At 40.8% G+C, this 18,859-nt stretch overlaps 1 protein-coding gene across 1 annotated transcript in view; it reads left to right on the top strand.

The window, feature by feature from the left end:
* LOC141900300 (uncharacterized) overlaps positions 1–18,859 on the top strand; it is a 231,621-nt gene that overhangs the window by 23,670 nt on the left and 189,092 nt on the right. The window contains exon 3 of the mRNA XM_074787124.1: positions 16,152–16,220. Coding sequence (XP_074643225.1) covers positions 16,152–16,220 — 69 coding nt within the window. The remainder of the gene's footprint in view (positions 1–16,151; positions 16,221–18,859) is intronic.

Raw genomic sequence — 18,859 nt, 5'->3', positions numbered from 1 at the left:
CTTTTTGTCGGGTTCAGCTGCGGTTTTAGGCCGTAGGCCTAGGAGCTCCTCGCCTTCACTATCTGATGTGCACGATGCGAGGAATACGGGTGACATGCCTTATCTCATTACGGACGTTCTTTCAAAATATGGGGGAACCGTCCCTGAGCCTCGGGTCACCCAACGAAGGGGCTCCTGTGCGAAGATTTTTAAAGCCCCCGACGACCCGGATGTGGTGGTTCTCGCTCCACATCCCGATTACGCTTCGAAATGGAAGGAAGCATTAGACTCGGCTGTGTGGGGTGAGGCCTGGGCTTCCGAGGCTTGGACATGGCCACCCTTGGAATTGCGCATAAAAGATTTTTCACGCCCCAGGATCCGAAAATTCCGGGTTTTAGGCCGGTCTATTATAATACCCCACCGCGTCTTTTAAGCCACAGCCGTATAGACACAGATTTAGATCAGTTGGGCTTGCCAACCTCTCAGCCCTTAAGTTTCCATATCCCGAAACAGGCAGTTAATGCCATGCAGGCCTTAGGGGAGTCGCTCAGATAGGGTCCTTCCAGGATACGTGTTTGATAGCGATGCATGGAGAGCTGGAGGCGGTCAAGGACTCGGTTTCACAGGATAATCCCGATTTGGATCACATGGCAGATCGGATCGTTACTTTAGAGGGACTGCTGCAGGCTATGAGCCGGGCTGTCTGCCATCAGGTTCCCCTGGCTATTAGGCTTCAGGCAAATTTAGCCCTGTCGGTCAGGCATACATAGTTTCCTTAAAGATTCTTAACTACCCGATTCGATTAAGACATGTCTCTATAGGGCTCCATTAGGAACCTCGGATCGCTTATTCTCGGGATGGGGTTCGAAAGCCTTCGGGCAGGTCCAAAAGATGGAGGAATCTAGGGCTAAGCCCAATTTCAGGATTCCGAAAAAGAATGTATCCAACAATAATACTCGGCGAGTAGGCCTCCCTTCGACGGGGGAACTACCCAGGGCGCAGTTTAGGAGACCAGGCTGGTCTGGGTCCGACTCTAAGAATACTAAAGGGCTACGAATTCGGTCTCGTGATAAACTTAACCACGCGACCGAATTCGTAGCCCTTTAGGCGAAGTCCTTTCTGCCGAAACCCAAAGTCGGGCAGCATTGAAGGTCGGCTAGTGGGGGCGTGTCTTCAGGACTACGCTTCCCACTGGTACGACGTTTTTGGCGACACCTGGCAGAGCAGAATCGTCTCTGCGGGGTATCGCTTAGAGTTTCAAAAGAAACCACGACTGTGTCGTAACCCTCCGGACATGAGACTCAAGAAAGGGCAAGAGTCCCATGTCCTCCCGGCAGTGGAAGAGCTGTCGGAGAAACAGGCCCTAGAATTAGTTCAGGACCCCAACTCTCTCGGTTGGTACTCCCGTTTGTTTACGGTACCCAAGGCATACGGGGGTCTCAGGACAGTGATCGATCTATCGTCCTTGAACAAGTTCCTCAAGTGTCCAAAGTTCAAGATGACCATGTCCAAGGAGGTAATTCAAGGGTTGAGACCCGTTCAATGGGCTGCCTCGATAGATTTAAAGGATGCTTACTTCCAGGTCCCTGTACACCTGAGGTCCCGCAAATTCCTCAGGGTGAAGTGGCAAGGAAAAACTTTCCAATTTTGCGCTCTTCCGTTCGGGCTCAGTGCAGCCCCCTGGTTATTCACAAAGTTAGTGAAAACTGTTCAGCGTCGCCTTCAGTCACAAGGGGTACGTCTGTTCGTTTACCTGGACAACTGGTTGGTGGTGGCGGATTCGGCAAGGGAGTGCCAGGAAGGGTTGGAGAAAACCTTGGCCTTAATAAACCAGTTGGGTTTCAGGGTGAATCTGGAGATGTCGCATCTGGTCCCCACTCAGAGTTTCGTATATCTGGGGATGTACTTTGACCTGGAAGTCGGTCTAGTTTATCCAGCCGAACCAAGGTTACACAAACTCAAAGAAGCGGTATCCGGCTTGACTCAGGGGATTCCCCAGTCAGCGCGGTACTGGTCTCAGGTCCTAGGACAGATGAGTTCGATATTCTTAGTCGTTCTGCTGGGCAGATTACACAGTCGTCCACTACAGCAGTTTTGGAAAAGTTCTTGGTCGAATTCAAATCAATGCTGGGACGGTCTTCTCCCAGTGCCTCCACCGGCCCTGGTGGCGGATCTCATGTGGTGGACTCTAACTGTCAACCTTCTGAGAGGCACGTCCTTAGCTCCACTCAAGGCGCCGATTCATTTTTTCACGGACGCCAGTTTTTACGGATGGGGAGCCCATCTCGAGGCTTCTCGGAAGTCGGGAGCCTTGACGTCGAGGGAGAGAGGTTTGCACATAAACCATCTGGAGTTGTTAGCAGTGCAGAAAGCATTGCAGTTCTTCCACAGGAGACTGTCCGGGCACTACGTGTGGTTGGCCACGGACAACTCGACGGTCAAAGCCTATCTCTTGAATCAGGGGGAACGAGGTCTCGGACTTTTACGCGGTTAACCGCAGAGATCCTTCTATGGGTTTAGGCACAGGGGATTTCGCTTTCGATAACCCATCTAGCCGGAAAATTGAATGTGGTGGCCGACCAGTTGTCGCGTCGGGACAAGCCGATTCCCACAGAGTGGACACTGTTTCAGCCGGTAACGAATCGAGTCAGGTCACTGATAGGTTGGCCCAATCTAGACCTGTTTGCTACCAGGTTCAACACCAGGTGCCCAGTATCCGTGTGTCCATTCCCAGACAACCGGGCATGGGCCATGGATGCGTTCTCCCTAGAGTGTGACAACGTTCATGCCTATGCTTATCCCCCCCGTTCCCCTGATAAATCGGGTGTTGGAGCGGGTGGAGGAGGCGCGCAACTGCGTCTTGGTCCTCGTGGCACCTTGTTGGATGGTTCAGACTTGGTTCCCGAGACTTCTGAATCTTCTGTGCGGTCAGCTGCGTCGGCTCCCAACGTTTCCGACAGTATTATCCCAGGGGCGGTTCAAGTCTCACCCCAACGTGAGTTTCCTGGATCTTCACGCTTGGCCACTGTCCAGCAATCCCTCGCGGATCAGGGATTTTCGCAAGGGCCTGCCTCATTTATTCTGGCATCCAAGAGACCCTCGACAGGGACAGTCTATCATGCAAAGTGGGCATTTTTTTCGCAATTGGTGCTCTGGGAGACAGGTGGATCCTCTCCGTCCCGCTGTAGCAGAACTAGCGGACTTTTTTCATTTTCTGTTTAATCAGAAGGGGTTTCAAGTGGTGACTATTAAAGGGTACCGATCGGCTATTTCACAAACGCATCGGTCTGCCAGGGTCCCGGAGGTTTCCACGGACTCGAGAATTTCCCAATTGATTGCGGGGTTCACGGTGGCTCGCCCCAGAAAGGTGAGAGAGGTTCCTCCATGGGACCTTACAGTCGTACTGAAGTATTTGATACGTCCTCCCTATGAACCGTTACGGGAGATTTCCTTGTCACGGTTAACTAGGAAGACGGTGTTTTTGCTTTGTTTGGCTATGACCGGGCCATATAGTTTTCGGGCCTGAGGATAGATACGTGATACTTCGTCCGGAAATCAGAAATCCTTAGCAGCGGCTAGGTCGTGGAGGGTAGAAGCTCTGGGGCATAGGGTCTCAGGAGACTTACCCGACATGATGTTGTGTCCAGTGCGCTCCCTGAAGAGGTATTTAGAAAAGACCGAGCAATTACAGGGCTAGAGCCAGAGATTATTTCTCCCGATAGTGGGGGATCGTTCGAAGGACATTTCTAGGGACTCCGTGGCTAGGTTGATTACGTCAGTGATTAAGGAGGCGTTAAACCATGAAGGTGCCCCGCCCTCTCAGGAGGTGGTTTCGCACCAGGTGCAAGCATTGGCCACGTCCTGGGCCGTTTTCACCGAAGGTTCTCTAGACCAGGTTTGCAAGGCAGCTTTCTGGTCATGCCCGTCCACATTCTCCTCGTTTTATCTGAGGGATGTTTCGGGGCAGTTAGGTAGCCTCTCTGCAGTGGGCCCTGTGGTTTTAGCTCAAGGGCTGAGAAAACCCCCAAAATGGTTTGGTAATACGGTCCCCACAGATCCGTTTTTGCCGGGTCCTGGGGATTGATACACAGTCGTGGCGTTGTTTTGGAAGTATTACAAGATTAGTGTTCCATTAAGATACGGAAACCATAGTATTACCTTCGGGCCGCACACGCATGGTTTGTGTGTGTGTATATGCGTGTAGGTCTAATCGAAGACCTTGCGGTCAAGGCATGGCTCTTTTTGTTTATAGTTTTATCGATGATAGTAATTTAAGGGTCATCCTTCGGTGGTTGCGTAAACTCCGATTTTTGTTTTGTTTTGAGCAGTAGAAAGCTATAATTGTTGGCACTAGGGCAGATTGTATATAGTGTTATTGTAGTTTTACGGGAAACAGAGGGTTGGCCTCGTAATTACCAATCTCTTTGGTTTCTTGTGCGACGTGGATGGTAAGCTCTCCGGTCTCACGATTTGTTGTAATGGGTGAGTGTTTTCCATGTTTTTATTGTAGAAAATCTTTAGCAATTTTAGACCTTGGTTGGTCGTCGACTTTGAGATGCCCAGCCATCCTTTTCTGTGGTATTCTGGCTATTATGTCAGTTCAGGGAACGTTTTTTGACGGGAATACCTCATTTTTCGATTGAAAAATTGTATTCCCTAAAAATACTTACCTGTACTGACATACCGAATATACCCTCCCAGCCATCCCCGCTATCTTGAGTCTATCTAAAACAAAGATTAGTAGGGTAGGTTTCGCCAGCTGATGGTTGGCTTACTCTCAAAATCGTTTATGGCCGGCGCCAGTCGTCTAAAGCAACTTGGCTATTATGTCAGTACAGGTAAGTATTTTTAGGGAATACAATTTTTCAATCGAAAAATGAAATTTTCAATTAAAGGCCGACTATAAAAGGCTCATCATTTGTCAGTGTAGCCATATCACACGATATAACCAGTACATTCAGAGCTCCCACTGGAGACAACAGAATTTCACCAATTTCTTTAGAAATAGGCCAATTTGAATTCTGAAACTTGTCATACATTGGTAGGAACCCATGAGAAGGCTCGGTCTTTACTCATTTTGAGAACACTTACGTCGTCAGCGGAAGATTGGATATCATAATAGTACCTTGTGTTCCTCTTCATATAGGTTAACTCCACGTAAGTTCGGAATACATTTATAGAAATGCGATTTTGATCGGTGGATTCCGTCAATTATTAGCAGTAATCGGCAATTAAGCTCCGATATGTATTTTTCTTTTTTGCCCAAATTATTGTCAAAATCATTTTTTTGTTGGTTTGAATAGATAAACGCACTGATTTTTTAAGTTTTTTATGCCGAAGTAATTTCGGAAGCCGCGGTCACGTAAATTCGGAAACCTAACACATAAGTTCGGAAATGCTCTGTACGCCGATTTACACACAGCTTGTATGCTATTGAAAACGGGCGATACCATGTTGTTTATGGGGGATATGGGTTATACCAATTTGTTAGGGATGGTAGCATCAAAAACCGCACAAATGGCCGTTGGAGGGAGTTTTTCGTCTAGGTAATTAAGACAAAACATAAATCGCATTTTGTTTAATATTTAATATATATTGCCTATTAGATGGCTTATAACATGAAAAATTCGAATTTCCATGCACGTTTCAGAAAAACCACGAGCCGGTTTTCATTTTCGATATTCCCTCGGCTTTACGCTACCCACCGTCCCCAATGCGATGGATAGATGTGCCCAGAAGTCAAACCCGGAAATGATTTGGAAGATTGCCAGATTACGGTGTTTCCACGTGGATTTTGATGGATTAGATAGATGATGTACCGTTATCTTTCACACCTAAGCTTTAGATACCAAAACTGTATCTTAACTGTCATACAAACTACATGGTTGTCACGTTGGAAATCAAACGGTAGTTGGCTTAGACTGTAAGTGACGGGAGATGACTGCTTAATCATGCAAACATGAAGAATGTTTGGCTTGGGAAATTGATCCTAAAATTCATCACACCTGAAAGGAGGACCGTTAGATATGCAGCAACCGCAAATAAGAAGGTAATAAAATGGAAAACTGAGAATGTATGTAGGTCTATTAAAGGCAAAACACTAACAACAGCACATTTTTATTGCACAACTAAATAGGCCTACTGGTACCGGTAGGCTAATAAATATTATAAAACATCTTACGACTGTAGAATAGAGAGATACATACATAATCGGGTAAAAGTGCAGATCCGCACCTCTCGTGATTGACGCAATCTACTGAATGACAGTATCCAGGCTAAATCTTTCTAGTGAAGATATATTAAAATTAACCAATGGCAATGTATGAATTGCTGATGACATTTTGAATCTGAAACTTTATGTATTATTTAATGTAATTGATTGAACCGTTTATGCGGAGAGGTGCAGATCTGCACTTTTTCCCATAATCGTAGCCAATAACAGTAATAACTTTAATGATTTAACAACAAATGATTTTTTTCTTAACAACAAATACGTGTATATATTATCAACAGTACAGTAAAACATTTATGTACATATACAAGCAAATAAATCGCAACTTTTCACAAATTCGGCAGCCCGGAAAACCATCTGAATCCTTGTGTTTACTACTTCTGGTGGTTCCAAGCTGTTTACGATATTTTCAACCGGATGATCTTCTTTGAGCTCCACGTCCGGCCAACGAACAGATTTTTATTGCAATATTGTTCCAAAAATTGCACCGATATTGTTTCTCCGTCATTCGATATTTCCAGAATCTGCAAATAGTTGAATATATAACTATCCGTACATGAATCCTATTTCTCCTTTTTTAGTTAAAATTTAGCCGATGAAACATACCACTCCGAAGTAAAGGTGCTTTCTGCCTTTCTGGCCCTCTTGGTATAGGGTTACATATGAACCTTCACTTCAATGATAATAACCCAGTAATGATAGATTATTCATCACTATTAACCAGGTAGGCCTATTACATGTTTTTAAGCTAAGCTTGTAGTAATTTACCTTATATTGATCTCGTGAATCAAGTTCACGCCACTTGTTTCAGGCACACTCACAGGATCCTGAAATTCAGATACACATTGTAGCCCTTCTCAATTTTAAATTCCAAAAAACCTTATTTCATTAAATGTTTAATTTTCATAGGTCTACCTCGACTACACGATTTTCGTTTTTTTTTCCTCGACAGGTGACGCCACTGGTCTTGAGGACGCCTGAAATATTTATAGACTAAGTACCTAGCAGGTCAAGAATCATCACGATGTACCGGGAAATGAATGAACTCACAACTCGACAGGAGGTTGTCCCTGAAACTTACACTTGTTGCACATTTCTTATTTCTCTCTTGTCGTTCTAATTTCTTGTTTTCTTTCTCTTCTTATTTCCGATTTTTGTCGAGAGCTTTCGCATAGGCATCATCTGCTGTGAGGATGAAATATCGTTTCGAATCTTCTATGCGATTTTTCGAGCGACGACTTTCCACAATCGGATATTTTAAAACATCCTTGTCCGAGTCAGCTTGAAAATGAGATTAGAAAGGTAATTTCACGTTCTAACAATTAGTTGAATCAAACAAACCCATTTCATTTGAGTCTCACCTGGCGATGATGAATTGTTGAAAATGTTGGAATGAATGTTAATTTCGTTTGATTTCAGGGATTTCCATGCCTCATACAGGGAATCTCCCGCGACATCATATCCCTCATTGTATCGACATTCAAATTGTATTTTCATTTCAGGTGAGATAACCGACTCCAACGTCTGTAGCGCAGTACTACAAGAACAAGAATTGTTCACCGGTAGAGCCTGAAAAAAATAATATCAAACAGTATAAGTATCTTTCACTAATTTTCAAAAGTTAAAATAAAATATTTTGAATTAAATTCATTTCAGTTTCTTGCAAATTTATTCAGGTTTATTCAGGTTTTTAAAAGGATATCTTGCATGTAGCAGCTCTCCGAGGACAGAAAAATGCTGAAACACAGAAGTAATTCTAAAAATTTGTTAAAGCAATCATAACTCTATCGTCAACTGTTATTAGTGTAACTATGGAACAAAATTCATCAAGAAAAACGAAAATTTTTCAAATTCTATTGCAAAATTGCATTATTGTAATATGTTACCTCGCTTGGTGGATTTTGATTCAATTCAAATGATTGTATTGGCAATAATGAAGCAGGATCTGATATCTGAATATAAATAAATACTAGACACTCATATATCAGGACATTTTAACCGATACAATACATATATGAATGCATAACTCACTATATCGCGAACTGTTGTTGTAGACGGTAAGTACGCCTCGTTTGGTATGGCATATGGGTTGAAAGGAAATATTCCGCAAGACCTGAAACCATTGATAAGCATATCTGGTGAAATGCTCTGCCAAGCCTTGCGAAATATTTCGAAGAAGCAGTTTTTGTTTATCACTCCCCCCGGGTAATCATTGGAGAATTCTTGACATAAGCGGTTCCAGCTAGATTTTAAAGTCTTGAAACACGTTCTGTTTATGTAAAAATAAACCATTAATATTATTGCTAGAATATACTACAAAGAGTTAAGAAAAAGATTGTGCTATTACCTATCTAGGGGTTGCAGCCAGTGTGATGTATGCTCTGACAACTCAACTAGAGTGACTTTGTTCTGTCTGGCTAATTCGATGAGTTCTAGGAAGTTGTGACTATTATGGCCATCTGAAATTAATATTTGTGGACGTGTTCGTCTGATTGCCGGAAGGAAGCTTTCTCGAAACCAAAGTGTGGCAATACCCTAGAGAATTCAAAGATAAAATACATTTAATGGTTAGAATATGGTGGATTTCAAATAATTGTTTAATATTTTTGTTGTTTTAATAAATACCTGTTTAGTCCACCCTGTTTCTGAAACTGACGGAGTTGTTCCAGCCGGAGCATTTACCGAATCCACCGATTGCAGCGAAGCGACAGTTTTTCCTTTGAATATGACGTGTGGTGCCAGCATTTGACCTGAGGCATTACCACACGCCATAACAGTAATCGTCTCCCGGTTTCCGCTTATCCGTGACTGAACGTACTTGCTTCCTTTTCTGAAAAAAACCAAGTAGGCCTATTCATTAAGGTATCAGCAGAGAATTGTAAAATTCAACTCTGTTTCTAGATGATATATTAACAATAAGAATATAGTTGTAATAAGGTCAGTGTAATTGGCCAGTTCGTTTGCCCTACCTTGTTACGATTTTCCCTGGTACGTGGGTCAACTGAACCCCGGTTTCGTCAAGGTTCCAGATGTACATTGGCTGAATACCAGCCAATGCACTCTGGATGGCCTTGAAATAGCTGCCTACTTTTTTAGCCCACTTGGAACTTTAGTCCCAGCGGGCTATTGCGTTCACTTTTCGTCCGTCGTCCGTCCGTCCGTCCGTAGACGGAATCCAGTTATTTTGGGAAGTTTTGAAGACGCTTCAAGGTAATGTCTTGATATTTGGGTTACACATGTATCTACCCTAGACACATCTTCAGCCCAAAAACTGGCCCTGTCAGAATCAAGATGGCCGACTGCAGCCATTGTTGTTCACCAAAATCAGCACTTTTTACACATTTTTGAACTTTTTGAGGGAAATTTTGAAGACGCTTTGATCAATTATCTTGATCTTTCGGATATATGTGAACCCCCCCAGGGCCCATGAACTTAACAAAAATTGGGTCGGTCGGACTCAAGATGGCCGTCCTATGGCCTTTTTAGTGCCCAAAAATGTGAATTTTGGCCCGAATTCTGAGTCCTGTAGCTTCCTACTGGTTTGCCATTTCTCATTACAATTTTTGATGGGTATTCTTTGGAAAGGGATGTTTTATACCTGAGACAGGTATTTTTCATCAGCCAATTATGACGCAATTGGCGGCCATCTTGGTGTCAGCAGTACTCATTCATAAGTGGGAAAAAGTTTTTCCACATTATATTGATACCTAAGCGTATTTTGCTACCACAATCAATTAGAAAGTTGTAGCTCATAACGTGTTCTATGATTGTGGTGAGTTTCAAGGTAATTGGATTTTGTATATGGCCACCAGGGGGCGTTGAATAATACAATATCTTAGCATTTCTTTATTATATTCGTATCAATGCATATTTTGTAACCACAATCAATTGCAAAGTTGTAGCTCATGACATCATCTATGATTTTTGCGAGTTTTAAGTACATAAGTTTTTCTATATGGTCACCAGGGTGCGTTGAATAGTAGAATAACTTAGTATTTCCTTATTATATTGGTACCTAGGCATATTTTGTTGCCATGATCAATTGCAAAGTTGTAGTTCGTGACATATTCTATGATTGTTGTGAGTTTTGAGGTCATTGGGTTTTGAATATGGTCACCAGGGGGCGTTGAATAGTAGAATGACTTGGTATTTCCATATTAAATTGGTAACGAGGCTTATTTTGTTATCACAATCAATTACAAAATCGTAGCTGCTGACATGTTCTATGATTGTGGTGAGTTTCAAGGTCATTGGATTCTGTATATGGTCACCAGGGGGCGTTGAATATTGAATTTGTTAGATTGTTGAGCATTTGAAACCACTTCCCAAGTGGGCATGGTGTCCCTGGACCCCTAGTTCACGTTCATGCACTGGTGCCTAACAGCAGCAGTGCCCTCTGGTTTTCGCAACGATACGCTTGGGGTTCTTGCTTTAAAGCCAGCCCAAAACTGGTCACTAGGAACAACCTACAGAAATAAATATATATATAGATTTTTAACTTATAGGCCTATGTACCAAGCTGAGAATTAACAGATCACAAGTCAATAGACATACCTCCTGGAATGGTTTGCCGCGTTTGAGTGCCAAATCACCAGCATACCTCAGAAAATTACTTTTCGAGAACCCATACCCCAAATCAGCTCGGTTCTTTGCAAAGTCTGCAAGTTTTGTCTCATCCGCCATGCTGAGATGGGACGGCCTGCCTAATTTTGCTGTTGCATGACAGATTTTTCCACTAACTCTATCATGCAGAGTTGATTTTGGTACAGAAAACTCACTGGCTGCTCTCAATATCGAAGAACCAGATTTCACTGATTCAATCGCGTGGGTCATTTGGTCTTCTGACCATTTGCAATAAACCTTTGGCATCCTGGAAATAAAACCAAATTTTAGATAAATGCTTACAGAGAAAGGGCACTGTCCTTGGGTCGATAAAACAGCTTAGGGTCTAAGACCTTCAATTTGAGTTAGTTTTTCAATTTGTTTTAATTTTATTAGGCTGCTACAGTCATTAGCCACAAGGTCCAACTAAATATAGGCCTAAGCTTAAATGAATTCAATTTTGATCTAAAAAAGTTGTGTGTTGTTTTTAATTAGAAATAGAATCGTTCATTTCTAGGAAAAACAGCTGTGTAAACATACGTAATAACAATTATACATTATTTCGGAACTTCCGAAATTACGTGGAGGAGCCGTGAAAGCTGGGTATGGGATTTCCGAAATTATGTGTAGGCATTTGAGTTTTGGAAAATCGCGGTTTATGTAACAATGAGCGTATTCCGATAGTAAATGAATGTTTATAAACAAACTATCGGCTTCCTAGAACTCTGCGGCAGTGTTTACGTATCGGCTGCCACGATATGCCGTAAAAGCGGGGCGAATCAATAGTGTACATACGTGACCGACTTTAGCGATTTGCCGCGCTGATTTCGTGTGCCAGAAAGAAATGCGTACTACGTCATCAAAATGGCGCGGATTCCCGTGGAATTCCCAGGAAATACCAACCTACTCCCCCTTTTTCAAATTTAAGCTAGTCGGAATAGGTATTCCCTCTCCGCAACCGCGGAGAGGCCGTAGAAGAAAACTTCCGAACTTATGTGGTCTTCCGAAATTACAGTGAGTTACCCTATTCCAGATGATGAATTGCTTGTCAATGTACGCGTCACTCACAGATATTATTCGTCTGGATTCATATATTCCGCCTACAAAAGGTTCATTGATGGTGTTTCTCTCGGAATACTTACATATTATAATCTTACCAAATATCAGGATAGATATGAATTATCCGCCCAGGAAGTTCGTGATAGTTCAATAAAAAATGCTCTTCTGTAAGAGCTTGCCTGTTATGATGACCCAGAAACTATTGATATCATGTCCGATGCTCGGCACCGAGTGCGAAAAAATGTTTTAAGATTCAACTGTCATCGCTATGGGAGAAAAGACCAACAATGTTTTGGTTGTGAACATATAACGAAAGTCGATGATCCCGTATCTCAGAGACATGGAACGACTAGGTACTGAGCGAATATACCAGTATCTTACTTTCACTCTAGATATCGAATGGTTAAATATTGGTGTGATCTGCCATTACAACAGTACAAGTGTAAATACGTTTGTTCGTGACCAAGGCTGTCAAAACCAAAACGATTCATGGCACGCAATTTATAACATCTTGCGAAATGTCAAAAACATTGGGCGCGGTGCTCAAGAATAGCATGCGGAAACCTGGCAGGAGGAACTTCATGACAAAACAAAGCCTATTGGTACCCATATTCAGTGGGCTGTTGAAAAAACTGCGAAGAAGTTGAAGCAAAGTTGCGAAAATACTTGGACAATATGATAGAATACTATTGAAAAACCACGAAAATTGTCACCCAGATTCACGCTGCAAAAAAGATATAATTTATGGACCATCAAGAAAAAGTGTTAACATCATCTATCGAAAAAAAATTATTGAGAAATGTAATCCACTCGTCATATTTATACCAACATGCAGAAAACTTTATTCTTGGCCCTGATTCGTTTTATGATGAGAGTTTCAACAATGTATTGAACATTTTCAGGATAAAAGAATATCATTTGCGGATAGCGAATACTTAATGCGATCTAATTTAGCTGTAATTCATTGGAATGAAAATGTTGACAGAGTATAGCAGTATATGCATTAAATCGGGAAATGAGAAAAATTGAAATAAAATATAAAAAAAACATATAAATCATCTACTGTAAGTTATAGAAAGGAGATAAATGAATAAAAACGTATTTATAGATGATTTGAATTAATTCTTTCGCTTAGAAGAAAATAAATGCCCCTGATGGTCTGCACACTGATTTGTGTTGACAGTTGTAGTAATGAGGAAGCGTATCATACATCAACTAGACCGCCGGCTCACTTTGAGTAGGAGGTGCTACACTGAAGAATCTTAAGTAAAAGGAGAGGGATCTTTAATACCTGAGACATGTATTTTTGATCAGCGAATTATTACGCAATTGGCAGCCATCTTGGTGTCATCAGTACTCATTCGTAGGTGGGAAAAAGTTTTCCCACATTATATTGATACCTAAGAATATATTGTTACCACAATCGCCTACAAAGTTGTAGCTCATGACGTTGTCTATGATTATGGTGAGTTTTAAGGACATAAATTATTCTATATGGTCATCAGGGGGCGTTGGATAGTAGAATAACTTAGTATTTCCCTAATACATTGGTACCAAGGCATATTTTGTTACCATGAATAATTGCAAACATGATATGTTCTATGATTGTGCTGAGTTTCAAGGTCATTGGGTTTTGCTTTTGGTCACCTGGGGCCATTGAATAATAGAATTACTTAGTATTTACATATTAAATTGGTAGCGAGGCATATTATGTTATCACAATCAATAACAAAATTGTTGCTGCTGACATATTCTATGATAGTGGTGAATTTCAAGATCATTGATTTTTGTATATGGTCGCCAGGGGGCGATGAATATTGAAATTGTTAGATTGTTGAGCATTTGTCACCACTTCCCAAGTGGGCATGGTGTCTCTGGATCCCTAGTTTAAAAACAATTGAATATTCTACGGGTAATTCGTATCCCATTGTTCCAACTGCTGACACCATTGGCATATAATGAGTAATCTTCATTCAAACAAAATAAGCTTCTCACTCGAACAAAAAGTCAAATATAAACCTGGGTTTTCTTCATATCCAATATCCATATTATGCCTTTTTCAGGATGAACCTCACTGTCTTTGTTTCTGACCATGTACGGAACACAGCTTGTTTAGGTCATTTTGGAAATTTGCTTGGTCCTGTACATTTTGGATTACTGTGTATATCATTTATCAGGACAGTGAAGGGAAGATGACTAAGGATACTACCTAGCATGACTCCACTAGTTAGACCTACTTATTTCCAAGATAGACTGTTGAACAGGATTGTAAATTCCCAGGGATGAGAATTTCCCGTGGATCCCAGTTTCCCGCGGATTTCGGTATTGAAAAATATCAATTTTCCAAATAGTCAAAAATGATGCAAAAGTATGGGGGGGGGGGGTGATGATCTCATTCAATTGGTCTGGTGCGATAGGTAATCAGGTGAACCGTAAAAGCGTTCAGTGCCAGTTTTAGCATTTCAATGCATATTCATTGCAACACTGATTTTGTATCTACATTTGTACTACGATGAGTGTGTATGTATTTTATCGATCGGTCGCAGACACGCGCACGTGGCAACAGTAGTAATGTACATAGGCCTACTTACTGTTGCCGCACGTGTGTGGCGAATGCCTTCAGATATTATACACTACTGGGTGATGATTTTTAGTGAGCATTTTTAACTGCAATAATTCAGGGTTCGACCCGTAATGCATGAGATGCCGAATGTCATCGAATGAGGATGTACCACATTGGAACTAGCCATTACCTTCCAAAATATAATAGTTGTTCATGGGTTCAAGATCACTCTAAGTGCTCGGAAAACGCTTTTAATTTCTAAAATTTTCTTGGGGGAGGACCCCCATAAAAATTTTGCACTTAGCCCTATGGTAGCTAGGGATCGTGGTAAATCTACATAAATGGATGTAGACTGATAAATCTATCCAGGCTTTAGTTTTGCTCTAACCAGCTGGTGCTGCCACCTTCTGGCTTTCAGCTTTATTCCAAACCAGGGTGTAAAAATGATGTTTTTAGAATGTTTTGACCTGTTTCAAAGAAAACTATGGAATTCTATATCTTTTAGGCCTATGTATCATTAACACTTTCAGTATGCACCCTCTTCCGGGAAGCCAGTAAAACAAACACAGAATATACGCACCTCATTAGATTATTATGTCGGGACTCGGACCCTACTGTATTTTGAACGCTTCCTGGTTATAGTAAACATCTACCAGGTAGTGCCATGGTCGATTTTGTGAGAGAATTTAAAAGTTTTTAAACTTTCAACAAGTCTTGTGGTAAAACAAAAGGCAAAATGGCCCCGAATTTGAGACTATCAGTCTGTGAAGAGTTAAGATAATATTCAATTGAATTCCAACGGCCAGATTGGCTCTGATGTGACTGAGTAGAGGGATAATTTGTTTATGAAGGTATTGACGAATACAGATAGCAATATTTTTTGATTCAGTAGTTCTAGGGGGCACCTTAGGCCTAGTGACCTAGTACTTATATGATAAGCAATTAGGATTGCATTTCAAGTAAATAATGCAAAAATTCTTTCTCAATCTTTACATAGACTGATTCTAAAGAAGTGAAGAAGACAAAGACAGATTTTATCATAATCTGTGCAGTCTGAGGTGCCCAAGGGTCACTCAGATCAAATGTTACCCCACCAATGCGATATTGTTCACAGTAGAGTTCTATATTTCCGTACCATATTTTTATGAAACATTTTGTTCCAATAAATTTCTTTTGTCATCATATCATAGAAAAGAAGTGTATTTATCTATTTCTATTTTGAGGATTATTATTTTTCGAGGCTGCTATTCCCAAAATTTTCCATGGTAATTTCGAATGCAAGATGGCTGACATTGGTCACTTGAGCTCAACGCACCAATCAGAACCAATGAAAAAATTATGCTGAAATGTAGCGCTGATTCATATCTCTAATTTGGTGTGTAGTTTGTTTTATTTAGGTTGAGTAGTTTCTGAGTAATGCTAGGTTAACTGGAGACACTGGTTTCACCCAAAAATCATCTCAGTATTATACCATATTAAATGGCCAGTACTGAAAGGGTTAGTACAGTCCTGCTAATTTGTAGATTCACATTCCATCTTACTGACAGCAGCAGTAAAATTGCTTATGTTAAGCAATGAAGCGCTTCCAATCGAATGAATGCTAGGCACCATACGGTTAATCTGCCCTTTATAAATGCTTGCAGGTATTCCACAGCAATAGCATCTAGATTTTGAAAATATCCATCATGTATTTATGTGTATGTTTTCATTTTTTAGGTTCCTTTTTTTCTTTGCTGTCGGTGGTCTGTTTGTACATGTCATTGACAACTCTGGTCAAAAGAAAATGTAAGTATCTGAACGGATGTTCACCTGAATTCCTATGTATTGGTATTGTTTGAACCTGCCTTAACATGCCATGACATCTTCGATTTTTGGTTTACCTTTGTCAGCGATATGAAGTTGGCATTGAGCCAATTCATGTAAAATCGCGGTACGTTTTTTTATGTGAGCATATGTTTTATTGGTTCTCGGCCTAAACAATGTATAATCGATGAGATTGAAGACATGGCGAACCTCCGTCGATGACATGGTCAACTTTGTTAGAAATTCAACGAAAAACTGTTTTTGGCAGGAAAATTCGTAGCTCTTTCGTATAAAATTGCAATGACCTCGATTGGGGGGGGGCGGGGGGGGGTCGTCTCTACGAGCGAATGTGATTGGCTGTTTCTGGGATATACGGGGAATTCCGGCGCTACTAAAATAACCATGGAAAAGCTATAATGGCGAACGTTTGATTGGATTAGGTGCCGTAAACGTGCGAATTCCAAATGCTCATTGCTGGTGAGAATATAATTATTTCACATATCTGCCATAGGTATTGTTTCATTTTAATCCCCAGTGATTGTTTTGAAAGTATTGAAGTGTTAGAGAACGTTCACTTTAGACACTCCACGACTTGTAATAAATTGTAATTTCTTGTGACCTGAAAATACTAAGCAGCAAAGTTGGTCTAGGTCTGAATATTTTCGTGGTAAAATCCAGGACTTATAACAATCTACGTACATACGCTGATTTTTTACGTACCGCTAATTTAGCCTCGGCAGCCATACATTGGAAGAGATTTCCAAGACCCAATATTCAGCCACCCTGTGATTGGTGACATCATTTCTATTCTAATATTTTCTCATATTGTAAAAAATGTTTTTTCAAAATATAAAATAGTTTCCCTGCCGCGCCTATATGTACCCTACGAAATGTACGTGGACTGTAAACAAAGCATATCTTTGGTCTTATTTGATTACAAAATAATTCTTTCAGAAAGATAAAATACAATATAAACTTACAAAACTTTGAAGTCACGAAATTAAGATTTTTCATAAGTAATAATTCAAATTCAATTTTATTTTGCAAACTTTCAGGAAACTACTTTGTAATGACTAATTTATCCCATTAGATTATTGAAATCGTATTCTACGTGGGTCTTATCACAGGGATTGTATTTTAAACTACCAAAACCGTTGCGAATATATTCTTCAGAAAGTTTGCGCAATTAAATTGAATTTGAATTGGCAGTTGTATCTTACCGATTAGCTTTCCATTTGTCTGCAAAGTTTGCTCTTCCAAACTCAGATTACGTTCATTTGATGAATAAATTCTGGTTATGAACAAAATATAAGATGTTGTGCTTCGATTGATGTATCGTTTGTTGGATTTAGACGCTGAAATCACCACAAGCTCTTCACTGGAAGTTGAAAGGTAGAGGATTTTTGCTGCCACAGCAATTGCCGTACATGATAATTTGGGGGTCTCCGGCGCATTTAATCGCGATTTTGAGTGGTGAAACGTTATCAAATGGCCTCCAAGTAGACATATTTAGAAAATATAGGATGTTTTGAACAATTTAAAACAGATTTCATCGAAATCCTTTGGATATTTAGGAGTTACAGCAGTTTTAAATCAAAGTGTCTGTATACGAGTTTCCACCCTTTTCTTTTTATTAGCCCACTTGGGACTTTAGTCCCAGCGGGCTATTGCGTTCACTTTTCGTCCGTCCGTCCATCCGTAGACGGAATCCAGTTATTTTGGGAAGTTTTGAAGACGCTTCAATGTAATGTCTTGATATTTGGTTTATACCCTAGACACATCTTCAGCCCAAAAACTGTCCCTGCCAGAATCAAGATGGCAGCCATTGTTGTTCGCCAAAATCAGCACTTTTTACACATTTTTGAAGTTTTTGAGGGAAATTTTGAAGACGCTTTGATCAATTACCTTGATCTTTCGTTTATATTTGAATCTACCAAGGGCCCATCGGCATAAGAAAAATTGGGTCAATCTGACTCAAGATGGTGTCCTATGACCTTTTTAGTGGCCAAAATGTCAATTTTGGCCAGAATTCTAGGTCCTGTAGCTTCCTACTGGTTTGCCATTTCTCATTGCAATTTGTGATGGGTATTCTTTGGAAAGGGATGTTTTATACCTGAGACAGGTATTTTTCATCAGCCAATTATGACGCAATTGGCGGCCATCTCGGTGTCATCAGTACTCATTCGTAGGTGGGAAAAAGTTTTTCCACATTCAATTGATACCTAAGCATATTTTGTTGCTATTATCAATTGGAAAGTTGTAGGTCATAAGGTGTTCTATGATTGTGGTGAGTTTCAAGGTCATTGGTTTTTGTGTATGGTCACCAGGGGGCGTTGAATAATACAATAACTTAGTATTTCTATATTATATTATATTCGTACCTAGGCATATTTCGTTACCATGATCAATTGCAAAGTTGTAGTTCATGACATCGTCTATGATTGTGGTGAGTTTTTAAGGCCATTAGTTATTCCATATTTATACGGGGGCGTTGAATAGTAGAATAGCTTAGTATTTCCTTATTAGATTTGTACCTAGGCATATTTTGTTACCATGATCAATTGCAAAGTTGTATTTCATGTTATGTACTATGATTGTGGTGAGTTTTAAGGTCATTGGGT

This window comes from Tubulanus polymorphus, chromosome 1, assembly GCF_964204645.1.
Source record: "Tubulanus polymorphus chromosome 1, tnTubPoly1.2, whole genome shotgun sequence".
Classification (NCBI taxonomy): Eukaryota; Metazoa; Nemertea; class Palaeonemertea; order Tubulaniformes; family Tubulanidae; genus Tubulanus; species Tubulanus polymorphus.
This window is presented reverse-complemented; position numbering and strand designations above follow the sequence as displayed.